At 39.0% G+C, this 11,770-nt stretch overlaps 1 protein-coding gene across 1 annotated transcript in view; it reads left to right on the forward strand.

Moving 5' to 3' along the window:
- The window catches only part of Phm (Peptidylglycine-alpha-hydroxylating monooxygenase), a 195,448-nt gene that overhangs the window by 60,898 nt on the left and 122,780 nt on the right, over positions 1 to 11,770 (forward strand). The window contains exon 2 of the mRNA XM_017613169.1: positions 163 to 220. Coding sequence (XP_017468658.1) covers positions 163 to 220 — 58 coding nt within the window. The remainder of the gene's footprint in view (positions 1 to 162; positions 221 to 11,770) is intronic.

The following is an 11,770-nucleotide window of genomic DNA, read 5'->3' on the forward strand; positions in this document are numbered from 1 at the left end:
TAATCGTGTCGTTACGTTCAAAATATAGTCATTAAGTTCATTTCCAAATTGCATTTTTTAAATGCCGTTAATTTTTTGTCATTTCAATGCCTAGTGGAAATTCGACATTTTTTTTTTGAAATCATTCTAACAAGTTTTATACATATGTATATTTATTTTCAGCCGGAACTTTATCTTTGTACGCCAGTAAAAGTGGATCCTACCACAAGCTATTACATAGGTATGTATGTTGAGAGTTGTTAATATTTACGCTCATTTTGGTATTGAAACTTCAATACTCGATACTCCTTTATGTAGAGAATTCTATAGTTTCCATAACATTGTGAAAAACATATTTATGCAAACTATTATGGAACCTTTGAAGTCGCAAAAATGAGACACTTAAAGATTTCTTTATAAAATCGCAATCTTACGGAAACAAACAGGTACTTTTGTTCCAAACCTTAAATTTTCATTCAATATGTAAAAAATCGAGCAAATAAAACTGAATTCATGGATTTTAGAATATTTTTGGCACAACAAAAACAGGTGACAGGTAACAAAATCAACGGAAATAAGGTCAATTGACTTTATTTCCCACCCTGGTGCGAAATAAAGTCAATTGACATTATTACCTTTTCAAAAGCGAAATAAAGTCAACAAAATTTGGAAATATAGTCATTGACGCTATTTCCTCATTCAAATGCAAATAGCGTCAACAATGCTTAAAGTATGTCGATTCATAGAAAAAATGTTGTTCTTACAATAAAGATTGCCCCGTAAGTGTTGTTTTTTAATAAATGACAAAGTTTATTGCCAAATGCTCAGTGTGGTGTTGTTAATCCACACACAATCATGAACTACCACCAATTGATTTTATTAAAAAATTTAAAATTACGAATATAGAAAAAACACGATGCGAAAAACCAAACGCAAAACGCAGCGAGAAATATTTGAAGAAAGAGTGTAGAAATGATCCAGAACTTGCGAAACATGTTTCGTTTCCACAAAAATAAAGCGAACACTATTAAATTGAAGAAACAGTCCATGTCCAAAAACTCAAGCACCTTCACTGCCCTACCCACACCAACCAACGTTCACGTAGGTGAGCGTAAGTTCGTTGTCACTGCTGCTTCGGCCCGCTTTATCCCAGCAGGATGGATTTTGGACCGCCGTTCGAATTTTCCCGCTGAAGCGGATGTCCTAGCCCATGAGCGTAACAGCCTTCGTCAGGCCGATGCCGGAAATCCCGGTATCAGTAATCTCAACACGGAGCATCTGAAGCCAGGCAGCTTGGCCCCTGGTATGAGCAAGCTTTGGTCTACCATGAGGTCATTTTCCAATCCGACGAAGCGTAACGACAAAGTTGAAATATCTTTTGGCGACCACGCTTCCTCGGACCCGGAGCGATGCGCGAGCTATTTTAACCTACCGTTCATACTGCATTCTCCGGCGGACAAAGCCAAACGTCGATTGACCAGAAGGCTGCACAAAATGCCAACACCAAGTGCGCCTCTTGTTTTCACCAGCGATGCGGTAAGGGTGGCGAAAGCCTCCAAAGCCATAGGCCCCGACGGAATTTGCATGCTAATGCTGAAAAATTTGGGTCCTGCGAGAGTGGACTATCTAACCAAGGTCCCCAACCGGTCTATGGCCACTCTCATCATTCCAAACAGGCGCTTCTACTACCTCACTATACAAATCACCTCACCCTAGAGAAGCATAAGCATGGGTTCCGTAAAGTACTCAGCACAACAACAGCACTTAACGCCTTAAACACTCAGATAACTCGGGCCTTAACCGAAAACGCCCTTGTGAGAGACCGGTTCTAGTAGCGCTGGACCTGTCAAGGCTTTGGACACCGTCAGTCACTCCACGCTTCTAGAAGACATTGAGGCCTCGTCTTTCCCATAGGGAGTTAAACGGTGTTCGGCGAATTATTTGAGTGGTCGACATTCGTCAATAATCTTTAGAGACAAAACTAGCAAACCGAAAAAAAATTAAACGGGGTTACCACAGTGTTGTGTCCTATCCCCGCTATTGTTTATTTATTACATTTCAAAGCTCTCTCAACCACCAGAGGGAGTTACTATTGTCTATTGTGCTGACGATTGCTCGATAATGCCGTCTGGATTGGAATTCATGGCTAGTGCTCGAAAGTAAACGGTTATCTCGCCGAGCTTTCTCGCTTCTTAACTGCAAGGAGCCTTACCCTCTCCACTACGCAATCCTCGACAACTGTACACGACGCAGACCTGCTAGAACAGGGCCTTTCGGACAGCGACCGGATTACGTCTGATGTTGCCCCAACACCACCTACACGATGAGGCGCAGATGCTCCCCATCAAGGAGCACAACACAATGCTCTGCAAGCTGTTTCTAGTAGGGAGCCACAGACGTGGTTACCCAAATAGACAGCTGCGTGCAGAAGAGCCCTCGCCAACGCACGTCATTAGGCATCTCTACGAACTGACAGAGGAAGTCCAGAGGTTCATGAAACAACCGCAGGTCCCAACTGCAAATAGACAGGCCCTGAATGGCATTCACAGGCAGTCGGTCTCGAGTTATATAGACTCTCGACTTGTGAATGCCGTTCTGGGCACACAACCACCTGACGTGGACGGGACAGAACTTTGTCTGCCTCGGGAGACCCGCACCACAATAGCCCTACTACTTCACTCTGGCTCTTGCAGCAAGGTCAACACATACCTGAGCAGAATAAACGAGGATGTGCCAANTCACTCTGGCTATTGCAGCAAGGTCAACACATACCTGAGCAGAATAAACGAGGATGTGCCAACTTCCTGGGCTTCACCTTAGCTGAAACAGACGACAACGTTGATGGATGAGCCCACCCGAGCGGGCTTTAGTAGCCGCCACAACAACAACAACAACATGCGTTAAGTTCCCTTTCCACTCTACGCCCTTGCGCCAACAGTCAACTAATATTATAGCTTGGAGAAATCTTTCGAACATCTGACGCGGGATCACGTAGTCTATTCGCCCGGTTAAGGATGACGCTATACTACGGTGACCATGCGTTCTGAATCCAAGCTGCCCTTGGCTAGCAAGTCCGCTGGTGGCACCCGTTATACTGATTATACTGATCATTCAAAGCCTGTAAACACTCTTCAGTCATTTACAGTATGTCTTTTTTCCATTGCTGTCCACCATATCATGTATACAGTGCTGCCGAGGCCTTCCTCACCACTCCTCCACATTAAGCTTCCACGACAGTTTGATTCGTGTTTGGCTTTGGTGGAAGAATGGTCTCCCCGAATTTAGGTTTATCCCAAGCTGCGATCTTGTATTTCCTAGTGAATAATACTACGTCAGTCTTATCTGCGCTAACGCTCAGTCCCACTTCTGTGGCTCCATCACTGATGGCTTTCAGCGTCTGATTTGCCACTGAGCTGAGAGTCATTAGACATTTAACGCTTATGATAACTTCGATGTCATCTGCATAAGCCGTTAGCATGGCTCCTCCTTCTATGTTTGTCAATAATTTACCTACCGCAAACGCCCATAGAATTATTGATAGCGCCCCTCTCTGTGGTGTGCCACTATGCACGTCTCGCGTCATCTCATTTGATCCCTTCTATTAGACCTTGTTCCGAGACGTTATTAAACGCTCCCGGTATGTCAAGAGACACTAGTAAAGCATATTCTCCATTTTCCATATACGCGGAGACGCCGGAGGGCAAAAAGGTGCCTTTCGTGAACCATGTGTGCTATTTACTTCCAAAGGCGTTTAGCAATTTAGCGGTATTGCGTAGATATGGGAAAGATTTTACAGATCCGTATACCAGAAAATCTCTTTTTAATGCTCTTGTTCGTTGGAAACTAGAGTATGCTTCAGTAATTTGGAACCCAATTTACAGTTGTCACGCTTGTAGAAATGAACGTGTTCAACGAAAATTTATTCGCTTTGCACTTCAACCGCTTATTTCTCGGACCCTCTTCCTTCGTATGGTGCTAGGTGCAAACTAATTAATTTGAAATCACTCGAAGGGAGGAGAATTATCCAGTCGCTTATGTGTGTCTATGACTTCATTAAGGGCTATATACACTGCCCTAACTTACTTGAACTGATAAGCTTCAACGTTCCCCATAGAGTATTTCCTTTCCAATTGCCATTTTACTTGCAACCAGGCAAAGCGAATTATTTTTATCTGGCTCCGGTTTTTAGAGCTCTTTCGGAATTCAACTGCATCTCAGGAAGGCTAAATATTGAGTTCTCGACTTCTAGGTCCTTACTCAAATCTATGATATAATCTATTTACGCGTAAACTTCTACACTAAGTATGTACAACTTTTTACTTAATAGGGTTCTATTTAATTAGATATTTTGATTAAATTTGATCCTATATGAGTAAGAGTACTATGTAACTTGTTTCTGCTGTTGTTGTATGTTATTATATAATTCTAAGGTGTGAACTTTTTTGTACTCTAGTCTGCAAGATTTTTTATAAGTCATAGACTAAATAATGATTGAATTGAATTGAATTTAAATAGAGAGTGGAGCAAGGCTATATTGCAATACGAAGTGGCACTGGGCATAATACAGCGCCTGCGAGACCGTCGTTAAACCGGCAGACCGTGAGAGCGAGCGCTTAGCGTGGGTACGAGAGTATTGTGGCGAACGCTACATTGGATAACGACGGTTCCGTTTTGCTGGAGAATGGCCTAGTTCTCGAATCGAATACTAACCTATTGCACATTAGTTATCGAAGGTGAGACTGGAGAAAAAGATTTGTTTTCCAATCATGTTCGAATTGTTAACCAAGCCCAATGTATATTGGGTTAATTCGTAGTCCTATCACTTTTCTCTGTATTGTAATTTATTCAAGAAGTTATCACCAGAAAATAATGTGGTTAATTAGGAAACATAAATGTAAATAACGGATTTACTGCAGAAAGGTGGGATCGTAGAAAAAGTGGCAAACATTTTTTGGAGTTAAGCGTAAGAAAAAATTAGCCAAAAGTGTTCCTAAGGACAAAGGAAGTCTGTCAATAAATATTACCGTCCGATATCTTGTGAACTTAGTAGCAAGCACCGATGCAGCCACTATTACAAAAGCGTTTAAGGTATTAAACTTTAACGCGAATCAGTAGACAGCGAGCCGAAGTATTGTCAAATTGAGCGCAAAGGCAGCATACAAAAAGTAAAAATCAGTTTTGATGCATTTTGCTGCATCAAACAAAAACCGGACCGTTGCCGATTGGGATATGGTAGGCCTTTCTGAATGCAATAAAATACATTTTTAATTTTCAGTTGTAGGTTATCTGGTCTGACAAGGCTTAATTAATCGCTTTCAATCAAATAACCGGGCATGGTATTGCATCAAGTACCAAAATTAAGCCCAAGCGCATCATGTAAGGCAAACTGGGAATCACAGTGGTCGGTCAATAATAGTTTGGGGTTGTGTTGTGGTGGGTCCGTTAGTACGCATTATGCGTAGTCAACAGTATATGTTCATCTTTCAACAAAATGTGAGATTCCGCTGAAAAATCATCCAAAACACACTGCACATGTTCGCGAAGACAGGATACAAAAGCAAACATTTGCTAATTCTAAATAATCGCTACATTCCGCGGACATGAATCTTATCGAGAATTTGCAGAATCATATAAAAACACAGCTTACTAAGTATCCAAGTCCGTCCATGGAGTATATGAGCTATGAAAGCAAACTAAGGATATAGGGTGGATTATATTTCCAAAATTTTTACAGAGATACACGTCCAGTATGCCAAATCGCATCCAGGAACTAAAAAAGCAAAAGGATACTGAACATTGTATTAATAATTCTTTTCGTGAAAATTGCCAAAAACTTATTAAAAATATATGAATTGGAAATGCCAAGTGAAGCCAAGTCCTTCTCCACCTGGTCTTTCCATCGCAGTGGGGGCCTCCCTCTTCCTCTGCTACCACCAGCGGGTTTCCAGTTGAGTACTTTCAGAGCTGGAGCGTGGGGTTCCATTCGAGCGACATGGCCAAGCCAGCGGAGCCGCTGTATTTTAATTCGCTGCACTGTGTCCATGTCGTCGTAAAGTTCATACAGCTCATCGTCCGCGGCACTTGCCGTCGCCAACGCGTAATGGCCCGTAAATCTTCCGCAAAGTCTTTCTCTCGAATACTCCAAGAGCGCCTCATCGGATGTTGTCATTGTCCATGCTTCTTCGCCATATACCAGCACGNCATCTTCCGCGGCACTTGCCGTCGCCAACGCGTAATGGCCCGTAAATCTTCCGCAAAGTCTTTCTCTCGAATACTCCAAGAGCGCCTCATCGGATGTTGTCATTGTCCATGCTTCTTCGCCATATACCAGCACGGGCATGATGAGTGACTTATCAGAGTGTGGTTGTCGTACGTCGAGAGAGGACTTTACTCCTGAATTACCTACTCAGTCTAAAGTAGCATTTTTTGGCAAGAGTGATTGTGCGTTGTAAGCGAAGTTCTCTACTTTCTCGAAATTATAAATATCAACAGTGACGCAAAACTGTAACATTTGCTTTAATTTACACTTTTGCCTGCTATTTTTATTATTGTTGTTGGATTGTGAAGTGTGAAGATCGTTAGAACTTGGAAAGATACCGATGGCTGAAATAAAANACTTCAAATTGTTATGAGAGAGGAAGTACAAGTGTACCAATAAGAATATACAACAAAAGTGTGAAGATCGTTAGAACTTGGAAAGATACCGATGGCTGAAATAAAAAGTGTGACACCATGTTAGAGTTTTGCCCGTCACTGTACATGGCGCACAATACTGGAGCTCCACCTGAACGAGTTGAGGACCTTAATGGAATACTGTAGGCGTAGATGACTACATATAGTCACATGCGCAGACATAAACGCCCACCATACTATATGGGGCTATGGCGACATTAACAAACGGGGTGAGTCACTATTTGCTCACTTACTTCTAACTAATCTGAAGATCATAAATGGTGAGGAACCTACTTGCATAGCACCAACGTCAAAGAACGTATTAGATATAAGCCTGTCTTCCGAGCGAGGAGTTTCAATAGAAAACTGGAAGGTACTCAGCAGGCCTTTCTTCCCTGACCATTCTTATATAGGGTTTGACATTCTTCTAAAACAGTGCGAAAAGCAGAGCAGTTCATAAATCCAAAAAGAACTGACTTGACTAAATTCAAAGAAACCTTTGAAGATGGAATTAGGGCGCTTAGGCGACTGCGAATTTCAGATGACCTAGAAAAGGCCGACAACCATCTAACAATTACCCTAATAAATGCTTTTAAAGCTTCGTGCCCACTGAGAAGCACCAAGGGTAAAACCAGACCTCTTTGGAGGAGCCCCAAGTTGGGAGCCCTCAGTAGGAAAATCAGGGAATCATTTAAGCTAGCGAAGCTAGCGGAAGCTGCACAATGTTGGAAGGAGTACANACCCCAAGTTCGGAGCCCTCAGTAGGAAAATCAGGGAATAATTTAAGCTAGCGAAGCTAGCGGAAGCTGCACAATGTTGGAAGGAGTACAAAGACCTACTCAAGATTTACAAAAAAGAAATAAGGAAAGCTAAGAGAAGCTCAAGGCAAAGCTTCTGCGGCCAAATAGAAAGTTCAGCCGAGACCGGTAGGCCAAGGAAAGTTTTATCTATAGCGCACTTCCCGACAGGACTCCCAGAGTCGGAGCCCACAGAAGTGGAAACCGAAGGGTTAGGTCTGACTGGGCGCTACATACCTTCTCGGAATTTAAATGAAGGCTGCGTTAGGCAAAATTACATATGTACGTACATCATGGAGAACTGCACGGAGTGTCTTCCTGCCAAAAGCAGGTAANAGTTAGGTCTGACTGGGCGCTACATACCTTCTCGGAATTTAAATGAAGGCTGCGTTAGGCAAAATTACATATGTTCGTACATCATGGAGAACTGCACGGAGTGTCTTCCTGCCAAAAGCAGGTAAATGCCCTAATGATTAAAGGCCTAACATAATTTTTACGGAAAATTCTGGAAAGCCTAATAGATATACACATCAAGGAAAGTTTAGATGAGAAATAACTCTCGAAAGCTCAGTCGACACAGCTCTACACAATGTTCTTAGACGGATAGAAGATTCACTAGGACTTGCTAAAAGTTCCCTCCCTCTGGCAGAGCTAATGGAGACCACGCTGCTCTCGTCACTATTGGATTCGTTGATGGATTTTCCCTAGGGACTCTAGCGAGCGATTTGTTTTGTTTAGTAGCGCCCCTTGTCACGGTAAGGCCGCGGTTATTTTCCCAGGCGGCCCGGTGTCGGAAAGGCTCCGTAAGCGACTGGGCTATTTAGGGGCCGACACGCTTGACACCTTGATTCAGCCCATGTAAAAAGATTTACCTCACAACCACGATTAAGGATAATTTACGTAGAGCAGAGCTATTAAGGAGCTTAAGTACACAGCACTGGCCCCTGATCTTAGCTGGATACCATCCTGCCAAAAATCAATTTAAAACTTAAAAATTGTTCTAGAAAAATTAAAAAGTTCGCAAATTTTAGGAAATTTGTATAATTTTTGCACAAAGTTTGAAACCTGGATATATTTGGTGTTTGTTAGATAATGAACTGTACTAAAAAATTAATTAAACAAAAGAAAAATAGCCCCCCCCACCCCACTATACTTATTGATATTGTATTTGATCTCAATACGAAAGCTTTTAATTTTTATATATGTACATAGAAGAAGACCCGGCGAACTTTGTCCCGCCCAAAATTAAATTATTTTTTTTATTGAAACATTTTGGTCCAACAATTCACGTTCACCTTTGGTTTTGTGGTCGCCTGAAGACATATCCTCCATTACCGTCCTAAATAATCGAATGAAAGCGTTATGTCCGTGAAAAAGTTCTAGCGGCAACAATGATCCGGTTAGATGGTGAATCGTCCTTGAATCTGTATAGCTTAGTTGGTGGCAATTTCAAAATGGGGAGTATCATTGGTCCAGAGAAATCCAATTTGTATAGACTTTTTCAGACAAAGACATTTATGGTATGTCTTAGAGCGCAGTTACCCACGAACGTGTACGCAGCGTAGCGTAGAAGTACGTAGAAACATATCATGTTTGCTGTTGAGAGAAAAGGAGGGAAGCAACGTCTACGTCGCGGTCATGCGGTGGTTAGTTTTTGTTAACACGCAGCTGACACGTTCTCCGTTTTAACGTCCGTGGGTAACTGCGCTTTTACAATTGTAATGGTAGGTATTCATCAAGAGTTGTCTTTATTCTGTTTAGTCGCTGCAAAGCTTTCCTTTCCTTTTCTAACGTGGCCGCCTGAGACAGAATACAGCTTATCGGAGCTCGAATTACTGACCAGTATAGTTTTTGTGCTGCCGCGCAAGTGGTAGAAACTAATCGACTTACTTGCCCATTTTCCTATTGCTTACGCGCCATTTACATTAGGAATGGAACTTTTCTAGGTATTAATCGAAATAGAATTTTTTTTGCAATAGTATTGCCGTTACCGTTACCAATATTTATCTCGAATTTGAGTAAAATCCGATAATTCTATAGGAGGACAGAAATGTTTGCTCCATATGTATTTGACAGAATTCAATGAAATTTGGTATCCAGGGGTTTTTGTTCTCAATGATTTCGAAATTGATATCAAATTTTCAAAATTCATAATGGCGGATACAATATGGCGGGAGATATCTCAAAAAATGTATAGATAGTTATGAAATTGGTATTCAATTTTCAAAAATCAAAATGGCGCATCCAATATGGCGGACCACTTTTTTTAAATTCGTATTTTGTTATGAAACTTGGTATTCAGAGATCTTCGTTGATTGCGAAATTGAAATAAAATTTTCAAAATTCAAAATGGGTTCAAATGGTGCTAAAGGTAATGCATTGCGTTAAAAGTAAAACGCCTATTGTTCGGGACGCCATATTTGATCCGCCATTTTGATTTTTTTTTTGAAAATATAAAATCTCTGAATACCAAGCTTCATAACAATCTATAAATTTTTGAGGAAATTGTCCGCCATATTGGATCCGCCATTTTGATTTTTTAAAATTTAATATCAATTTCGAAACCAGTGACGACGAAATTCTCTGGACACCAAGCTTCATAACAAAATAGAAATTTTTTAAGAAATCGTCCGCCATATTGGACTGCCATTGTGAATTTTGGAAATTTATTTTATTATTCGAAATCAGTGATGATGAAAATCCCTAAATACCAAATTTCTCTCTGGATACCAAGCTTCATAACTATCTACACATTTTTTAAGATATCTTCTGCCATATTGTATCTGCCATTTTGAAATTTTGAAATGTAATTTAATATTCGAACTCAGTGACGACGAAAATCCCTAATTACTAAATTGCATTGCAATCTGTCAAATACATATGGAGTAAATACCAAGCTTCATACAAATTTATACATTTTTGAAGAAATCGCCATTTTGATTTTTGAAAATTGAATATCAATTTCGAAATCAGTGACGACGAAATTCTCTAGACACCAAGCTTCATAACAATACAGACATTTTTAAGAAATCGTCCGCCAGATTGGATCTGCCATTGTGAATTTTGGAAATTTATTTTAATATTCGAAATCAGTGATGATAAAAATCCCTAAATACCAAATTTCATTGAAATCTGTCAAATACATATGCAGTAAAGATTTTTGTCATCCTATATCGTCGATTCGTCCCTATTTGCGGCGCCTTAAAACACCTTTAGAACTGTAAAAGAACCATTAAATTTTATTATTTATTTGGTCTACAGAAAAATGTTTTCTTACAGACAAATGAGAATAGAACATTTAATCATTTGAGTATGTGTGATATATTACAGAGTAGACTAATTATACATATTAATTTGTAATAATAATAATAATAATAATATTAATAATAATATTATTATTACTATTATTATTATTATTAATTTGTATTACCTGTGGATTAGAAGTATTTGGCAAAGTTTCATTAAAATTGCAAACTTTTAAATAAGAATTTATCTAAATTTAGAAATTCTTATTAAAAAGTTTGTAATTTCATTAAACTTTGAAAAATACTTCTTAACTATGTATTCAGTTTAAAACTTGGATTTGTATGGTGTTTGTTAAAATATAAGCCATGCTTTAAAAACAAATAAAAAAACATTTATGGCATGAAAAACATTGCGAATATTTACAAAAAATCACCATTTTAATAAATGAATTATTTAATTTTTATTTATTGAAAGCTTAGCTTTATTATTACTTTATTTAATTTTTCTGATGTTACTGTGCTGAGTTATTATTGTTTTCGGAATAAATGAAATGAAATGAAAACATGAAGTTAGATTTTGTGTGTACCTGACTTATTTAATAAAAAGTTAATTTTATATTTTTAATTTGGACAACGGCATTTAATGCGTACTTTATTTACATATATTATTTATTATATCAAAAAAGAATTAATTTCTAAATCTAAATAGTATGATTATATTTCATTAGTTTTCTTACAGGCTATTGAAATTTTCTAGTGAAACTTAAATATGCACTTATAGTTGAATATAATTTGGATGCGTCAGATTGGCACTTTTTTACTTGTAAATAAACTTGGTAATTAAGTTGGTAGAGGGTGATTTTGATAATATTGAATAATCTCCAATTAAAATTTACAAAGATCGATCTATTTTAATCGGAAGATGAAATTAAATGCGTATTACAATTCGAATAAAGCTACATCACAATTTTATAATTGGAATAATTTAGATAAATTCTCAAGTAATAAGTCAGTTTCACGCAAGTTCTTTTAAAGTAAATTTGTGCATAACATTTAGATATCTACTATTTGTATGTT

This window comes from Rhagoletis zephyria, unplaced genomic scaffold (assembly GCF_001687245.7).
Source record: "Rhagoletis zephyria isolate East Lansing unplaced genomic scaffold, Rhagoletis_zephyria_1.1 Rzeph_scaffold_00621, whole genome shotgun sequence".
Classification (NCBI taxonomy): Eukaryota; Metazoa; Arthropoda; class Insecta; order Diptera; family Tephritidae; genus Rhagoletis; species Rhagoletis zephyria.